Here is a 19,469-nt window from a genome sequence, read left to right as displayed (position 1 = left end):
AATCCCCCCCCAAGCACCCAGGGCCTCTTTCTAGACTGATTAGATTGTATTCTGTTGATTATTTCGGGGCCCAACTCAAGCAACAACAGCAGGACCCAGCGGGGTGGGAGAGACCAGTGGCAGAGTGTTCTTTGGGTTGGAGAGAAAAAAAAAGACTGAAGTAAGAAGGTGAAGACGGTGGAGGCAGGGGATGATGGAGTCTGTGATGGCAGTCAGCATGGAGCACTCAGGGGTCCGAGTGAATCCTCAATGGAGAAGGATGGCACATGGTGGAATCCTCCCATCTGGCAGTGGTCCTCAGGCCTCCTGGGGGCGCTGGCTCCTCCCTTGGCACTTGGGGGAGGGAGAAGATGGGGCACAACCCTGCTACTCCTTCTGGCGTGGCGCCTCCTGGTGACCGCAGACAGGTCCGGCTCTCCATCATCACAGAGTCTCAGGGATAGTGTCTAGGACAGCCAGAAAGAAGGTTTACAGCCCCCCCCCCCACCCTCCCCTTCCCAGCCCAAGGGTAGTTAGTGGGGAAACAAAAGGGAAAAACTTTCATACCTAGTGGGGGCGTCAGTGGTCTCCTTTGGGCCACCCCTCTGCACAGCTTCTGGAACGGGGAGGGCCTCCTTCCTTCATGGCAGTTGCTGTGGGATCCTGGTTGCTCCTCCTGCGATGGCATTCCCCCGTGGGGGCTCAGATCAGCCTCTAGGAGGGGCTGTCTCTTCTGGGCGGCATGGGGTCTGGTCCTGTTCTCCTGGGATCTTCCTGTGCCATCTGGGTTCCACACAGGAAAGTCCACAGACCTCCCTTGCTCACCTCGCCCAGGTAGTTGTCCTCAGCGGCAGGAGTGGATTATGGGTCCCACAGTTCGACCAGTTGCTCTTCACTGCGCAGAGGGGACCCCTGGACCTCAACGCCCCCTTCATATTTAAGGCAGTTAATGGGATAATTTAGACATACACATACATGCGCTCAGGGAAAGGGGAGGGAGGAAGGGCCAGGAAGGAAAAGAGCATCAGAGGGACTGCGTGTGTGTGTGAGAGAGATTTAACCATAGATGTGGGTGAAATGTCAGGAGGGAATGCTTCTGGAACATCCCTTCCTTAGGTTTTTGGAGAAGGAGGTAGGAGGGAGCAGCAGGATTTCTCTGGGAGATAGAGGAAGGAATTCACAGAATACTGGTTCCTTAGAAGATGGGAGGGGAGGGAAGAGAGAGAGAGAGAGAGAGAGAGAGAGAGGATGGGTTTCAGAGACATTTCACAAGCACATGGAACTCTTTGATGAGGTCTGGTCCTTAGAGAGAAAAGGGGGAAAAAAAGCAGGGGGAGAGAGAGGGAGAGAGAGAGAGAGAGAGAGAGAAAGAGACCCAGAAAACTTTATTTGGCAAGAGGAAACAGGAACAGAAAAGGTCCCCTCTTACACCTCCCTTTGCAAGAGGAGAAAGGGAGGAGGGGTTTTGGGAGAAAAAAAAAGGGAAGTTGGGGAGTAAAGAGAGAACAAAGGATAAGGCAGGGACATTGGTGACTGCCCCTGAAAAATGGGTTTTGTAGTTGCACAGAAGAGAAGGGGAGAAAAAGAGAGCTCTTGGGTCAGGGAGACCAGGAGAGAGAGAGAGACTTTTTGCAAGGCAGCTGAGTCACATCAGTGACAGGGTCTCTCCTGGCGAGGAGAAACACTGTTTATTATAAATAAACAGGCACTGAAGATTCAGCTTGAGAAAGAAAGGGATTTTGTAGTAGCTTGGTGGAGAAGGGAATGAGCAATGCCTCCTTTTCCCATCTGAAGGAAGGAAAAAGGTGGCACAGGAGAAAGCAGGAGAGGAGGAGAGCAAAGAATTTCCCTAACGCATTTCCTCAAGGAACAGGGGAAAAAATTAGGAGGGGCATATGAATGCAGACATATCATAAATAGGGAATAGGGAAATGGAGGGGTTGGGAAGGGAAGGAAGGAGTCAGGGAGATTGGGTAAAGGGAAATGGGAATGGGATGGTAGGGGAACAAGCAATTTCTTCCAAAGGGAGAGGGTGAAGGGGTCTGGAGGGGGTTTCCTGGGGGTTGGGGCTTTGTTACCTTCCCCTTGCATGGTAGGAGTTGGCCACAACTACCCCCCTTCCACCTCCTCCGGCACATGGCAAAAAAGGCATGAGGCAGAGGCGAGTTCGGTCCCCTTGGCCCCCTCACAGCGATCCGACTGCCATGAGGGGCCACGAAACTCCACCTGCTGAGGGCCTGGTGGGCCACCTCTCCATGCGATTTTCAACATACTGGCCTGCGTCAGCGATCGTGACGCAACACTGTCCCATTCTGCCAGTATCCTTCCCAATGGTGTTTCTGATGGGACAGTACGTTTGACCCCCGAATAACATGCGCCCATCTCTCTCTGGTAGCCCCACAAACCAGTGGCTAATCAGGGTGGCCCCCCCAACCGCAAGGCAGGCCAGAGCCTGAATGGTTCCTAGCAGGAGAGCTCGGGGTGATCAGCCCTTGGCAGCTAGGCAGTCCGAAAGGGAAGGGCTCCCTTTCCCACGTAGCTCCAGCCAAGGCCGCAAAAGCGAGCTGAGTTGCTATTCCGGGCCTCAAACGTGGATGTTCGCTACCCCCGCCAGGAATTTGTTTCCGAGACCTAGAGAATCCCTCCCCAGTGGGCCAACTCCGAAGCTGGTTCAGAAAACCTAGAATCCCCTCCCACCTGACGGCCAAGGCAGCCCGCGGTTGATTCTCTTACCCGTCCGGACGTTTTCTTCCCCCCCCTTTCTGCGTCGGTCGCTCCTCTTCCTGGAAGTCCTTAGATCAAGGCTTCCCTGGCGCTCCTTTGTGCTGAAACCCCAGGTCAGAGCTTGGGAGGAAGTGGCTGTGGGAGAATTTGTAGTTTTGTCAAGAAGGAGAGTCCAAATTGAGAGAGGCGCCTCTTTTCCCAAGCCTTTCCTCCTTTGCTGCTGGCCCAAAGAATCAGACCAAGGCGCCTGCTTGAAAATTTAGGCTATAATTTAGTCTGGAACCTCAAGCAGAGTCCCTTCGTGGAAAGCCAAATGATATCGAGCTCTTTTTGGGGCACTCCCTGCGAGGGAAGTCCCTAAAAGGACCGCTAATGGGGTCCTGACCTTGGCGAGCGGCCAGCGGATGCCAATTCAAAAAGACGCAGAAACGTTGAAAATCAATCTCGCCAGAGGCTGAAGAGGAAATCTGCGACCGAGGCGTTTATTTAGCGATTCAGCTGAAAAGGATGCATTAAAGGGATGAATCCACAGTAAGCATGCAGTACAGTGAATTTCAGGTATATTTATACAGGCAAAACAAAGAAATCCCGGTTTGAATCCCCCCCCCCCGCCTCCTGTCAGTTCCCTCTGTCCTGATTGGCCGGCTCCAGAACAGCTGGGAGGAGGCTTGGCCGCTGGTCCCGCCTTCCCTCCAATCGCCGGCCGCTGTCGCCTCCAGGGGCCAATCAGAGCCCTCGGAGCGCCTCCGGAGATTGTCCAATCAGCGGCCAGGAGGCGGGACGTATCTTGACAGCGCAGAGGGGCGGATTTGCCTGGAGGCGTCCGCCAGCTGATTGAGCGCCCTTTGTTCTTCGCACGGCAGGGAGGCGGAAGGGGAGACAAGGGATTTCCTGGGTTCCGATAAAAGATGTGTATAGGAAAAAAAGGGTGGCTATGGGTGGTGTCTGGATCTCAACCCTGTGGCGAAGGGAGTCCTTTGTCACAGGGGAGCGTACACAAAACACCATGATTGATTTAATCAGTCTGTTTTTCCGGGCCTTTTGGCTGACAGATTTCTGGCTTTTGTTCGTCTGACTCTGAAAACAAAGCCATAGATCTGCCAGTATTTGTCCATGCAATGTAAATATGAATGGAGTTTCTTCCAGGGAAATGGGATTTCCTTAACTGTAATCCCAGGTCACATACTCTTTTATAGGGTAAAGTTCAAGAGTGGAAAGGCAAGGAAAGGCAAGGAAAGGGGGGGGGGGTGAGGGTACATCTCATTTCACTTCATTACATATTATATATATTTCATGCACATATTCTTTATAGATTCTTATAACTCATAGACTTCATATAAAAGATCCCCGTCCCATCCCCATATAGTTTATTAGAAAAACACAGCAATTTGATAAGGGCAACCAGCAGAGTTCTTGAGGTTTGATCCTTTGCAACAAGAGCATGCACACACAGGCGGGGAGCTCCTTCTCCCCAAGCGGCTTGGATTTTGAGTTCATGGAGGAAGCCCGTGATGCCAGGGCACCAAGTCAATCAGTGAGGGCAGAAAGGTCCGCAAAGAGTCCACAAATGGTGGAGAGTGGGGCAATGTCCTTTGGGGAACTGCATTTCCCTGATCAGGGGCCAGGGTCCAGTGCACAAGCCAGAGAATTCACAGAGAGGAAACAGGAACCCAGTTATGTGTGCTGGGTCAGGAAGCAGCAGAATCCATGGTCCGGCCCTTGGTGAACTACAAATACTTGGGGGGGGGGGGGAAGATGCTCTGCATCACAAGTGTACTTACTTACTTACTTAGGCGAACCCTCGTAGTCCGAGGATGATGCTCCTCCAAGGTCGGTGTTCTGGCGGTGGGTCTGTAGGTGACTGTGGCACTCAATTCTGCATCTTCTCCCACAGTGAGGGCATTGGTTTCCAGGTGGAAGGCGGTCCCGGTCGGGGTTGGCTTGACGCGCCTTCCTCTTGGCACATTTCTCTCTTTTGCCCTCTATTCGTGCCTCATCAAATTCTACAGCACTGCTGGTCACAGCTGACCTCCAGCTGGAGTGCTCAAGGGCCAGGACTTCCCAGTTCTCAATGTCTATGCCAGAGTCTTTAAGGTTGACTTTGAGCCCATCTTTAAATCTCTTTTCCTGTCCACCAACATTCTGTTTTCCGCTCTTGAGTTTGGAGTAGAGCAACTGCTTTGGGGGACAATGGTCGGGCATCCGGACAACGTGGCTGGTCCAGCGAAGTTGATGGCGGAGAACAGGCCCGTAGCCAGGATTTCGATTCGGGGGGGGGCGGGGGGGCTGACTTTGTTTCGGGGGAGGGGCTGAGTCTGAGTGAAAGAGGGTCTACCCTCTTTTGTATCGTTACCCCAATACCCCCATGCATATGGAATATATTGAGTACAGTGATCAGATCATATGAATAAACATAGCAGTTTAAATAATGCACCAGTAAGACCTTTTCGTGAACCACCATGAGAATTTCGGGGGGGGGGGGGCTGAAGCCTGTCAAGCCCCCCCCTCCCCCCGGCTACATGCCTGGCGGAGTACCATCGCTTCAGTGCTGGTGGTTTTTGCTTCTTCCAGCACGCTGACATTTGTCTGCTTGTCTTCCCAAGAGATTTTCAGGTTTTTTCAGAGGCAGCGCTGATGGAATCATTCTAGGAATTGCATGTGGCATCTGTAGGCAGTCCATGTTTCGCAGGCATATAGCAGAGTTGGGAGGACAATAGCTTTATAAACAAGCACCTTGGTATCCTTATGGAAGTCCCGGCCCTCAAACACTCTGTGCTTCATTCGGAAAAATGCTGCACTCGCAGAGCTCAGGCGGTGATGTATTTCGGTGTCAATGTTGACTTTTGGGGCTGAACTAGTGGTGCTGAGCTAGCCTTGAGGGATTGCGTGCTGCGCCAAGGCGCTGTTCCGCTCCGCCCCTGCAGGTGGCGCTGCAGGGTAATGCGAAGAGACGGGAAGGCGAAGGGAGGAAGAAAGGAAGGAAAGCAGGAAGCCGCGCGGCATGCTGGGAGCTGTCAGTGCTCTCCTTGGTGTGTGTGTGTGTGGAGGCGGCGGGGTTCTTCCGGCAGCCGGGACGCCAAGGTAACCCTCGCTGTTCCCTCTCTTTGTTTTTCTCCTCAGCGTTGAAGCGGCGGCTTCGGGCTGCCATGGAGGAGGGCCTCTCCTCCTGTTGGTCTTCTGTCGCTTCAGAGGGACAGTTTAAGGAGGGTGCCGTGGTGGTGATGGAGGTCTGCCTCTCGGTTTGGAAACCCTTGTGGAGGGATTCCTCTTGGCTGCCCCCTTTAATTCTCCCTCTTTCCTTTTGCCACATTCCTTCCTTGGATTGAAATGACAGCCGCAACATTTGTAAATCCCCATTTTTATTTTAAAAGTAGGACAGGTCTGGCACAAAAAGGTTTCAAATGCCACCCAAGGCTTTGAGAATGGAGTATCTACGCCAGGCCTGGGCAAACTTGGGCCTTCCAGGTGTTTTGGGCTCCCGCCATTCCTAACAGCCTCAGGCCCTTTCCTTTCCCCCTCTCAGCCGCTTAAGAATTCCAAAAAATCCCCCAAAATTCTAAATATGGTACACTTCTGGTCCCAGCCATTTGGAAAAGGGTTGTTCAAGCTGTATTTACCACTCTCTTGAGCCCCTCTCCAGCCTACATCATACAGATTTGCAAGTGCCATCTGTATTTGGATCACATAAACACTAAATCTGTGAGTACGATTAATCCAAGTGTAATAGGTGGGATTTTCCTCTTCCCTTCACTCTTATGATGGCTCTAGTCTGCCTGTTGTGCACTTACTATGCTTTTGGACTTTTTGCCAAATGCTTTGAGATAACAGTCACCTGTATTTTATTGTTATGTTCTTCCCTTCACTCTTATGATGGTTGTAGTCCGCCTATTGTACACTTACTATGCTTTTGTACTTTACGCCAGATCCCTTGAAGTAACAGCTGCCTGCATTTTATTGTTATATTCTTCCCTTCAGTCTTATGGTGGCTGTAGTCTGCCTGTTGTACACTTACTATACTTTTATACTTTATGCTAAATACTTTGAGGTAACAGTCACCTGTATTTTATTGTTGTGTTCTCCCCTTCACTCTTATGATGGCTGTAGTCTTCCTGTTGTACACTCACTATGCTTTTGTACTTTATGCTAAATGCTTTGAAGTAACAGCCACCTGTATTTTATTGTTATGTTCTTCTCTTCACTCTTCTGATGGCTGTAGTCTGCCTGTTGTACACTCACTATGCTTTTTTACTTTATGCCAAATCCTTTGAAGTAACTGCCTCCTGTATTTTACTGTTGTGTTCTTCTACTTATACACAAAAGAGAAAGAACAATTGGTTGTTATTATTATTTTATATTATGTGTATATAGTGACTTAAGGTTTTGCAGCTTTATTCTGGGCAGCTTTTCTTGAGAAGGAGTTTCACTGTGTCCTTCCAAAATAAGGATTGCAGCCTTCATTTCTGATTTTTGCATACATTTTTGCAATACAAGATGATAGAATGAACACTTCCTTTGTTATGTTGTCCAATTGCTCTGTGGCATTTGAGTTTCAAGTCACACGGTACAACAAAGAATTTAATTGTGTCATGGATTCTGTCCATAGGATACTTCAGCAGGGAGAGAATTTGTGATTTAAGGAGTTGTGTTAAAATGTTTGTTACAGGAGACCATAATATGTTCAAGAGGATGCACCATAATGGAAGCAACACATTCCAATAACAGGAATATAATTTGTGTTAATGAGGACTTACATAATGAATGTTAGTGATCTGAGTGCCACTTATATGCACAAAATGGGAATAGTAAAGGTCTATCTCACAACATTTTGAATACTAGAGAAATAGTGCAGTATGCAGTTTTTATTAGCAACACATTGGTTGGCATTAGAGTTTCAACAACTGTAAAAGCATTTTCTTGTAGAAAAATAGTGGTTGCTGGCATACGTAAATCAGGCAGTCCAGAGATACTTACGAGGTTGTTAAAGAGAGTTAAAAGAAGATATGAAAATCCCTCACATTTATTAGAAAGAAAATCCTGGTTTTCTTCCTGCAGAAATAATTGCTTCAACTTCCTTGAACATATACACACACATGAACAAATGATGCTGTTTTATACTGAGCCACTTGTCCATTTTGCCATGCTATGGTTTTATGAGTGATGACGACATCTCTTACTGATTTTTCAAAGATGCTGGAAACTTAAACATAGTACGGTTATCATGTCTTTCCAGTTACAACTTGTTGCTCCTACTAATGATTTAATAGGAGCTATAAAACTCTGGGAATTATTAATTATAAAACAGTAGCACTGATTGCACTATCAAAAAGGTAGAGTACAGTGGTATATCAAGCCTCCAGTGTTGTTCTTTGTCACAAAACAAAAGGCTTGTTCCCTTCCTCCCAGAGTGAGAAATTTCTAGATGTGGCTTATCTGTTTCCTTAAAGTTGTGGCCCATAAGCAAATTTGAGAATATTATTGTAATTACATAAATTTATGTCTCACTTTTTTCTCAAGAACTGAGACCCAAAGCGGCTCACAGCCTTAAAAAAACATACAATTCAAAACATACAAAGTTAAATATTAAAATAGATTTAAATTTGAGTAGAACTGTTGAATAAGCTAAAAAAACTGAGTCAGGTATTAAAAGCGTTTTATTGCGACAGGATGCCATGAGAAAAGGAAAGTGAACAAAAGAATGAGGAAGGGTAAGAAACCATTAAATCGTTCCATTCAGTTTAGTTAATACTTGAACTTTGTTAGAGTGGAAGAACAACAAATATCTTGGGAATGGCCATAAATTACTGTATTGTTGAAGGCTTGGTTAGAAACTAACGATTCAATGACTATTGCCTAAAGTTTCTATAACATGTTCTTCTCCAGAATGGAGTGTTTACTCAGTTGTCCAGAACAAGAATTTATAGAAAACAAAGCTGAAATGTGTGATTTATAGAAATAAATACAGGCTAGCCAGAATACAAGATGCTGTGCAGCACAAAACAGCTGCATAGGAATGAGATTCCACAATACCCAATTGTTTGAACAAGTATTTTATGCCAATTAAAGTGTAAAAATGGCAACTTTCTTGTTAGTGAAAGAGGCAGCATTTGGCTTGTCTCTTTAGAGAATAAATTCACAAGTTAAAAATATTATTCAATATTTAGTTAGAAATCTGCTGTATAAAGAAGGTCCATTGTTAACATTGACTTTCTAGTTTTCTGAAAACTCCTTTTGTTTTTATCATCTTCCTATTTTTAGTCAAAGAACACTGTCTTGTTTGGCTTAAGCTGATGTGAAAAAAGTTTGGTGACCAAATCTGTTGTGGCAAATATGTGTTTGGTTTTTGTGTTCAGAAATATTTCATACAATATGTATTTTAATGTCTTATTCACCATTGGCTGTATAAGTATATATGCACCCTTCTGTTAATTACAACTAAAGTAGAGCTTTTGAATTGGTGGGATTACTCTGCACATTGATTGATATGCATCAGTTGTTTTAATTAGTCTTTTCTAGATGGGGCCAACCAATAGGGTTTAGGCTTCTAAGAGTGCATTTACACCACATATGGGCAAACCCAGGCCTGGGGGGGGAGGGGGATGTGGCCCTTGGGTTCTTTTTCAAGCCCTCTTCTCTCTTACCATTCTATCCTTCTTTCTGTCTTCCCTTCTTCCTTCCCTCTTTCTCCTTCCATTCTTCCACCCTTCCACCCTTCCTTCCTTCCCTCTTTCTCCTTCCTTCCTTCCTTCCTTCCTTCCTTCCTTCCTTCCCTTTTGTCTTTCCTTCTTTCTCTCTTTATCATTCTTTTCCCTTCCTTCCATCCTTGCACCCTTTCATCCTTCCATCATTTTGCCTTTCATTCCTCCCCTCTTTCCTTCCTCCTTCCCCCTCTCCCTTTTTCTCCTTCCATCATTCCCTTCCTCTCTTTTGTCCTTCCTTCCTTCCTTCCTTCCTTCCTTCCTTCCTTCCTTGTCTGCACGCCCTTATCTTTCTTTGAAAACCCTATCCTAGTTTACTCTACCTTGTTTATGCCCAGCATTTTAAATTTTAATGTTAATTATTACATTTGGCCCGGCCATAGGTTTTTAAATGCTGTATGTTATTGTTATTGTTTATTGCTTGTTGTGTATTTTTGTTTTTGAGTTTTTATTGTAACTGTTTTTGTATTGATGATTTGTTATCGCTTTCGTTTATTAATGTGCTGTGGGCTTGGCCTCATGTAAGCCGCACCGAGTCCCTTGGGGAGATGGTAGCGGGGTACAAATAAAGTGTTATTATTATTATTATTATTATTATTATTATTCCTTCCTTCCTTCCTTCCATCCATCCATCACCAGGCAGCCAGTCCTCCTAGCAGGGAGTACTAGCATGCAGCCCCCCAAGTTATGAAGTTTGCCTGATCTCCACTGTAGAATTTGACACTGCTTTAACTGTCATGGCTTAATGTTATGGAATCATGGGAGGTATCATTTTGCAAAGTCTTTAGCCCAGGGGTCCTCAAACTTTTTAAACAGAGGGCCAGGTCACAGTTCCTCAAAGTGTTGGAGGGCCAGATTATAATTTGAAAAAAAAAATGAATGACTTCCTGTGCACACTGCACATATCTTATTTGTAGTACAAAAACTCTTAAAACACTACAATAATTAAAATGAAGAACAATTTTTAAAATATAAATTTATTAGTATTTCAATGGGAAGTGTGGGCCAGATTTTGGCTGATGAGATAGGATTATTGTTGTTGTTGTGTGCTTTCAAGTCGTTACAGACTTAGGTTGACCCTTAGTGAGGGCCGTGTAAATTACCTTGGAGGGCTGCATTCGGCCCCCGGACCTTAGTTTGAGGACCCCTGCTTTAGCCTTTTCTGCCAAAGAGTGCTGGTGCCCAGCCAAACTACAAATGATTGTTTAGATGTATTTGCGGTTCTTTAATTCCAAAATTCGCAATCTCCGTATTTTAAATCTTCGCAATCCAAAGTAGATATTTTTTCAATTTGTGGTAGAGAATTTTAAAAATTGTATTGAAATAATTACGTTTTTATATTTAGCACTCTGGTTTTATCTCCTTTTGCCTGGTATTGCTTTTGGTTTTATTGTAGACAAAGCTAGCTCAAGATACTTTGCTGCTTGAGGGAGATAACAATATAAGGCCTCACTTTACATTCCATGTACAGAAACAGGGGACACTGGCAGTTGAATTTTACTTTGCCACTGATGTAAATCAAGTTTTCTTCTCTATAACCTGAGAGAAACAGCTTAGTTTCATTGATAAAAGGCTGGACAGTCTAATTCTGTCTTCTCACACCTTCTGGCTGCTCTTTTCCCACATGTTTCCCAGCATTAGAGCTAGTCTACAATACATGTTTTGCTTTTATTCCTATAACATGTGATCCTCCTAGAGTATACTTGTTGTTTATATTCTAAAATATTATAAATAAATGAATGTGTTTTCTTCCCATTGGGAACAAATCCAGTTTTAGAGCTAGGATCTGGCAGACGATCCTATCTGGAAATGAAAAGAACTAAACAGCATTACTAAGCATTAAGGAAGTATTATGCCAAGAGGGTGTGGATGTGAAAGATGCCCTTAGAGGGCAAAGGCAGAAACCGTCCAGTTAATGACTTTGGTAGCATTAACTTGCTATACATAGTTCAGAGCAGCAGTGAACCTGTAACTTAAAACAGCCAGTGGTGATATTCTATATATGGACTAATCTTGTCACTTGTTAAATTGGGTAATATATCTTAGACTTGTAAATCTGTGTACAGTGTTTTAAATTGATTGTTTTTATTTTATTTTGCTCTAAGAACTTTAGCTAGAAGGTGGGATGTAAATAATTTAATTAAGAAATACTGGTCTGGCTCAGTTCAAGCAAGAGTCCAAGTGTATTACTACTGGGTATCTTATCCTGCCAAATTGCAGTTTGGGAATAGGCACACCATTTTTGTCACCTCACAACTATCCTTTCCAGAAGAGTGTTTAATATGGTCAGTTTAAATTAGAAAAACACTTGCATTCTTTTTATTTGCTGTTGCCAAATTTTGGCTTTTTAGTCTGTTACCAAATGGAATTTCTAAGATGTCAGCTTAAAAACATTTTTAAATCCTTGTATATTGTATCAGGGGAAATCCAGTGTGATTTCATTTGGATTGAGCTATCATAGGCTTTGAGGCCAGTGAAATGTTCTTTACAGAAAGAATAATTTTCAATGCAAGTTTTGTAATGACAGGCAGAGAAAATTAATTTTCCAATGCTGTTAATAAGGTGCCTTTTTCCTCTGGCAATTCAGAAAATGATAATGCTGTGTAGGTTATCTTTTGTATGCTATATGCAGAATCATTATTTGTGTGTTATGTGGCTTTGTATATATGATAAAGAAACCTTTTTTTAAAAAAAAAGCATAGAAGGGAAGTTAGAAAAATGATTTCTGCGTAGACTTGATTGTTGTTTTATTTCAGAAATTGACAGGTTTATATATATATATAATGTTCTAATCATTAGTAATTGTTTATTGAAACATTGCCTCTGAGCGTTGAAGGCTCATGTAGCTATCATATTAGCCTTCATAAAAATGACAAGGTAGGCCATATCAATGATAGAACAAAGTGACAAGTATAGAAAATAAGTATCAAATAAAGATAAAATACATAATACTTTTGGTCCCAAGCATTTTAGATAGGCATGCTCAACATTTGTAGAAAGAACGAACAGCAGAAGATATTCTTGTATTCAATTAGAGCAGCAAATTGCTTCTCATAGATGGTCAGATCAATGAATGAGCCTTCTTTTGGCACTGAAATGTCACAGACGTTATTGTCAAATGCAATTTGCCAGGTGCACCACCTGTGTCACCACCTAATTTATCTCCTTGAGTGGTAGGATAGTGGTGTAAAAACTGGAAGAAAAACACCCGATCATGTTTGATCTTTAAAACTAAGTTAAAGGTAAAGATTTCCCCTGACATTAAGTCTAATCGTGTCTGACTCTGGGGGCTGGTGTTCATCTCCATTTCTAAGCCAAAGAGGGGGCATTGTCCATAGACAGCTCCAAAGTCATGTGGCCAGCATGACTGCATGGAGTGCCGTTACCTTCCCGCTGGAGCGGAACCTATTGATCTACTCACAATTTGCATGTTTTTGAACTACTAGGTTGGCAGAAGCTGGGGCTAACAGCAGGACCTCACCCTCGTTCCTCAGATTCAAACTACCAATCTTTCAGTCAGCAAGTTCTGCTGACTTGGAGGGGTTACCAACAGTTTACGTAAACTACCTGAGTATAGGACCACCATGGCTTGTGAACCAGTTGAAACAAAGATGTACCTACAGACCCTTAGTGGGTGTTAATGCCTTTGATCATAGGTTATCCATTGGGATTCTCTTGGCAGCAAGTAATGGCCACTGGTGGACTTACCTTACATGAGGTTTTTTTATACAAAAACATAAGCCACCTAAGCAAATGATCGTGAAATCTAGTGTGTTGTAGTAGGTTTGGACTAGGACCCTGGATTTAAATCCCTGCTTGGCCATGGAAACCTTCAGATGAGCTTGGGCAAGTCGTATTCTTTCAGCCCAGAGGAAGGCAATATCAACCCCCCTCAGAACAAATCTTGCTGAGAATACTCCATGGTAGGATTCCCTTCGGGTTATCATAAGTCATGTGGGTGGCTGAGATAGTGTCACTTTTGCTTTCTGATTGTTCAGTGTACACAAACTTTGCTTCAGTCACATAAAAATATGTTGTAAAACTTCATTCAAGACATGTGCTTTAAGATGTGAAAGATAAATAAATAAATTTGGAGACTGGCTGTCATGATAGTGGGTGGCTCACCTGCTATCAAAACAAAGGGTGATGGAGTTGAAGGAGAAGAGAGGGAGGACTGTGGCTGGTCAGCCAGGGCATAGGACTGTAAAATATGCATTGCAGTAGTTTTAAGTAGTAGTTTTATGTAGTCATAAAGAGTAAGCATCAAGGAACAGGCTTAACTATTTGAAATAGACTAACTCCCTTCTTCCCAAATGCCTGTATAGCAGCACTTTCCTTTTGCTAGTGAAAGGAGACATGCAAATCATTTCTCTATCCAAAGTTGCCATTTCCTGTTTCCATGGAGGAATTATTTAAATACTGTAAAAGTCAAATTGTTAGGATATAGCAGCAAAATCTTGAAGAATTGAGTGCTTCAGTGTTGAAATCATTTTATTCCATTCCGGTCCATTCCCCTAGTTAATCGGTGCTTTTGTATGCAACCTTAGTTAAAGAATCCATTACACTTTTGGAAACTAATGGACCAGAAAGCTGACTTTAATTGACAAAATCATTTGCTCATCTTTGCGAAGTGATTCTTAATCAGATACAAATAGTTCATCCTCTGCCCATGCAATACTTTACTGAAATAGCAGATTTAAAGCACAAGCATTGGGAGACTTCTGTCAAATCTGTCAGAGCTCCCAGAGGCCCTTTGCAAGTTGAAGGGAGAGCAATGCTGGCAGTAAAGTCTTTGGGTGTATCTACCCTGTAGAATTAATGCACTTTGACACCACTTTAACTTTCTTGGCTCAATGGTTGGGATCCTGGGAGTAGTTGTTTTACAAGCTCCTGTGCCAAAGAGTGCTGGTACCTCAACAAACTACAAAACCCAGGTTTCCCTAACATTGAACCACAGCAGTTAAATGGTGTCAAACTGCATTAATTCAACAGTGTAGATGCACCCTGGGTCTCTTATTATTTTAGATGAATTTTATCCACAGGGCAGTTCTAGAAAATCTAAGATGAAGCAAAAGAATGAAGTATCTACAATTACACTTCTTACTGCAAACCACAGGCAAAAAACTCCCCAAAAAATGAAAAACCCACAGGCAAGCAAAGTTTATTGATTAGTCCACTGATCATATCAACAGTAAAAGCCAAAAACAAAAAATACTCAAATAGTCACTAATCACTATCCTGAGACTCCTGTAATAGTGAACTAACATACATTAAAACATAATTAAAAATTGATTAAGTTAAAAGTTAAAAGTATCATCATTAAAATCCCAATGTAAAACTTCATACCACAAAAGTTAAAACAAAGGTTGAAATAGACCAGCTATTACACAATCCCAATCGAGTTCAAATATCTGCGTCACCCCTACAGTTTATACCAATCGCCTCCAAATACGCAGTTCTCAGCTATGTTGCTTTATGAAAAAAAGGGGCCATTTGGTGTGTTAGCATTCTGGCCAGCCATTAAAAATGTAGTTTTGATATGGGGATTCCAGTGGTCTTACCACAAACCATTTATCTTATATTTTTTTAAGTGGGTCAGACTTAATACAAGATCCATGTCATAGGTGCCAGAGGCAAGAACTTGCTATTGTTGCTCAGATCAAATTTAATTCTGTTTTCCTCAAGGATGCTTACAGTGAGACCAGAGTCTGAAGCTACTGCAGGTGTATTCAGTTCTTGCCCATGATGGCTAAGACATCTGAGTGTTTGCTTTTCCACTGAATGTCCCTAGGAATTCTGCATCTTCATCTGTGCAAGTGTAATATCTCTCTATCCAACTATTTTTGGAACAGTCTCTGTATCTTGGAGGAATTTGCATTGCAGTCTGTTGTGCTTATTTATTATGTTTGTTAACTGTCGCCAGGTTAACTACAATTGTGGCACCATGACTAGAAAAAGCATTTATTAAATTGTGCAGCTGATGTTACGATATTTTCATTTCCACTTTTGTCTCCATTATAGCACTAAGGAATGTAGGTTTGACTGCCTTTTGTTTTAGATATTGCTACAGTACTATATATGATTTTTAAATCCTGATAGCTGACAATAATGTTTTGCATTCCCTGATGCTAATCTGGTTATTATCATGTTCTATTATCCAGGTGGAGGCCAAAAAGGGGGGGGGGGGCTCAACAGAGAAGGATAGGTCATTTTAGGGAAGGGGGTTGAAGGAGTAAAACTATTTCCGCCTGTTTTCCCCTTATTCCCCCCATCCATGTCATGGGGGGGGGGATAAGGGGAAAGTTGGGTGGGGGGTTGGATAACCAGCGAAAATGGAGGAAATCGTTTTCATCCTTCAACCCCCAGTCCCACCCACGCCATAAAATGGACTGTCCTTCTCTGTCTAGCGCCCCTTTTGGCCTCTGCCCAGATAATGGAACAGTACCATTATCACTAAGGTGTGAAAATAGTTTTTGCTGTGTCTAACTTGAAATTTGTTTTACTCAGCCATGTAGCTTCCCATTTTTCCTTTTCTATTGGACCCAACATTTAAAAATGCAAATATGTTAAATTGATGGTACCTCCTCAAATACGCTATTTATCCTTCTCTTGCTGCAGTGGCAAGGAAGTGCCCTCAAATAAGGCACAGCCCCAGAGAATCATAGAGTTGGAAGAGACCTCATGGGCCATCCAGTCCAACCCCTCCCAAGAAGCAGGAAAATCACGTTCAAAGTGTTAGGCTGCCCTGAGTCCCCCCGGGGGGGGGGGGGGAAGGGCGGGGTAGAAATGCATTAAATAAATAAATAAATAAATAAATAAATAAAGCATCCCCAACAGATGGCCATCCAGCCTCTGTTTAAAAGCCTTGTTTTGTTTTTTTCATACATAAGCAGCCCCACAGATAGTTTTCACTGCCAGTTATGGTGAAAAAGAGTTAAAGCTTTAATATATTATTATAAAATATAATAACATATAGTAATTATGGTGACAAATATTCCAGTTATGGTGAAAAAGAGTGAAAGCTTTAAAATCATATTACTTTAAAATACAATAAAATATAGCATAGAAGGAATGCTTTCTAGAAGCATAATAAATCAATTACGCAGAGGTGATAAAAAGCCACAGAACCTAAAACAGTATTACCACTATTAATTAATTAAACAATGTACCAAAAAGGAAATGGTCTTCAGTATAACCCATGAGATCTCTGCGGAGGAGAACCACAACTGAAAAAGAAGTCTTTATTTACAGCTATCCCATATTCTTTAGTCAACAGAAATATTTGAAGAAGGGCTGTCTTAAATTAACAGTACCTATATAAGTATTATCCTTATATTTATTATTATATTTATATTCTGCTGTTATCTTTTAATACCAAAGCAGCTCAAGGACATAGATAGTAATGTAATAAACAAATAAATATGAGAAAGAGTGAGGCCATACTAATCAAATATATAGAGAGACTGTATTAAACAAATATGTAAATAATTAATTCCCCACACAGAGAAAAACCTGTAAATGTAGAAGGCCTATTTGTAAGCCATTTAACCAAGGCTGGATTATCAATAATAGTGCAATGGGAACAAACGTTCCAGTACTCTCCAAGTTTGGGGAAATTGCCTTTTCAGACTTTTATCTTCCAAAATCTTGTAGCCAACTTTGTGTTCTAGTTTTGGAAATCTTAATCGGGCATAGCTTTTCATAAAATGAATGACTATTTCTCCTGCATCATTGGAATATATAGTCACAATTTCTTCTGAAGTTCTTTATGAAGAAGCAATCTGCTTTCTAGAAACGTTAGCTTGATGTTGGCTTGGATCCTGTGAAGTGCGAGTGATAGAAGGAGGTGGCTGTGGATTTTTATTCTTTTGCCTTCTCATTACTCTGGAAGGTCTCCTAAAGGCATGTCCCAAGTCGAGGGAATTATCTCAAATGGGATTGTCTTTAGCAATGGGAGTAATGGAAAGGAAGAATACTTCAGGCCAAGCCAATGTCCTCACAAATTTCATTATGTTTGCATTTATATGGCCAAGCTTTTGTTGATGCTCATACTCCAATAGCTATTACCTAAGGGGGAAAGTGGACACTTGTTCTTTCTCTTTCAGCCAGCGTCTTTACATGAATTTCAAGCTAGTCTCTAGCGGGACTCTGCGGGAGGATGAATGCAGAGGAGTTGGAGCTACTGGGTGACTCCAAGTATAGGAACTATGTAGCTGCAGTTGACAAGGCTCTGAAAAGTTTTGAGTACTCCAGTGAGTGGGCTGATTTAATCTCTTCGCTTGGCAAGCTGAACAAGGTATGATATGGATCACTTCAGATGAATTGGAAGGATTGTGATGAATCATAGTCTAGAAGTTTTTAAAAATGCGGAGCTGATCTGAAAAGAGTAAATTGAAAAACTTGAAGGGCCAGATATTTCTCATCCCTGATGTTGTGGGATTCAGCACAATGAGCTGTTATAGTTTTCTATTAAATGCTTTTTCCTAGCCTATACCCTATAAAACCTGTCATAACAATTTTGAAAGGAAATAATGAGTACCTTATATAGGGCGCATATAGCTTTTCCCTTACCTCTGCTTCTGTAGACTGAAAATGAAAAGCTATTCCTTTCATACATAAAAAGCAATGCTCGTTAGGTAATTGTAGGTACTCCTTACTGATATGTATTGAGACTTCATGTTTCTTCAACTTTCTATTGCATACGTATGTTAAATAATTTATAGTATATCCAGTTAACGTGTGTTTATCTTCAGCTGTTATTATAGTTGCAAAGTTTATTAATACTGCTATTCTTCATCTGTTTAAATGCTTTTTTATCTTTTCTGGTCTCAATTCCCAGGTGGGACTGCTCATTGTTTTGTCCAGAGCATTTAGTAGACTAGCTTTTTCTGTGGTGTACTTCTGTTGACATTTCATATAAACATAAGACTCTTACGTGTTCCCCATCTATGCCACTTGCATTTAAATATTACAATTGAATGGACCAATCCTGTTTATGTTTTGTGACTTCTCCAAATTCAGATTGCAAATTGTGGCTTTGTCCTGTTTGAATCACACAGAGCACAGTATGCTAATCAAGATGTAACAGCAGATTTCTATAAATGTAGAAGAATGTTATTATATTCTATAGATAATTTAATTAGTTTTTAAATAATGTAAAATGAATAGTTATTTTTTATTTGGGTTTGTTTTATAATGTGAATGAAACAAAAAAGTAATGAAAGAGATCAGTTTTCTGAATTAAAGGGGTTGGCCAACAACAAGAGTGATTTGTTTCTACTGCATCACAATGACTTGTTTAGTAGAATTATCTATTTGTTCAGGCTTTAAAAATATATATTGCAATGTTTCCTGTCAGGTTCTCCATAACAATGCAAAGTACCAAGTAGTACCAAAAAAGCTGACCATTGGAAAGCGCCTGGCACAATGCCTTCATCCTGCCTTGCCAGGCGGAGTGCACCGGAAGGCGCTTGAGACATATGAGATCATCTTCAAAATCATTGGTCCCAAGCGCCTGGCCAAAGATCTCTTCCTTTACAGGTAACCCTAGAACATGAAATGTTCTTAATCGCAAATTAACAATATGTTTTTGGGTTTTTTTATTAAAGAGAATGCAACATTTCTCATGCATCATGTGCGGCTTTAGAAGAGGGCAACTTAGGGCCCTTCCAGACAGGCCCTATATCCCAGGACTTTTGTCACTATTTACACATTGGGCCACTACCCTGTGCATTAGTAGCGAAATGGCAAAAATGATGTGTATAAAACAGTCCAGCCTCATGCAACTGCCATATTGCTCTCTTATATCTGTAGTTGTGCTTTGTTTTTACAGTTCTGGATTATTCCCTCTTCTCGCCAATGCTGCCATGTCTGTCAAACCAGCATTACTTAGCCTGTATGAAGTGTATTATCTTCCTTTGGGAAAAACATTGAAACCAGGCCTGCAGGGACTGTTAACTGGGATACTTCCTGGTTTGGAGGAAGGATCTGAATATTATGAAAGGTAAGGCAGCTGTAAGTTCCTGTAGTACTATTGTTATAAAATCTTGTGTCAATGAAATCTTTAGTATG

General features: G+C 42.3%; 1 protein-coding gene across 3 annotated transcripts in view; it reads left to right on the top strand.

The window, feature by feature from the left end:
• The first annotated feature begins 5,688 nt into the window (after positions 1–5,688).
• DOP1A (DOP1 leucine zipper like protein A) overlaps positions 5,689–19,469 on the top strand; it is a 65,858-nt gene continuing 52,077 nt past the window's right edge. For all 3 annotated transcript variants that reach the window (XM_060752970.2, XM_060752971.2, XM_060752969.2), the window contains exons 1-4: positions 5,689–5,784; positions 17,504–17,694; positions 18,757–18,938; positions 19,231–19,401. In XM_060752970.2, the coding sequence (XP_060608953.2) occupies positions 17,557–17,694; positions 18,757–18,938; positions 19,231–19,401 (491 nt within the window). In that variant the 5' untranslated portion in view covers positions 5,689–5,784; positions 17,504–17,556. The remainder of the gene's footprint in view (positions 5,785–17,503; positions 17,695–18,756; positions 18,939–19,230; positions 19,402–19,469) is intronic.

The sequence above is a fragment of the Anolis sagrei genome, chromosome 1 (genome assembly GCF_037176765.1).
Source record: "Anolis sagrei isolate rAnoSag1 chromosome 1, rAnoSag1.mat, whole genome shotgun sequence".
NCBI classification, from domain to species: Eukaryota; Metazoa; Chordata; class Lepidosauria; order Squamata; family Dactyloidae; genus Anolis; species Anolis sagrei.
The sequence above is the reverse complement of the archived record's forward strand: the minus strand, read 5'-3'. Positions and strand labels throughout refer to the sequence as shown.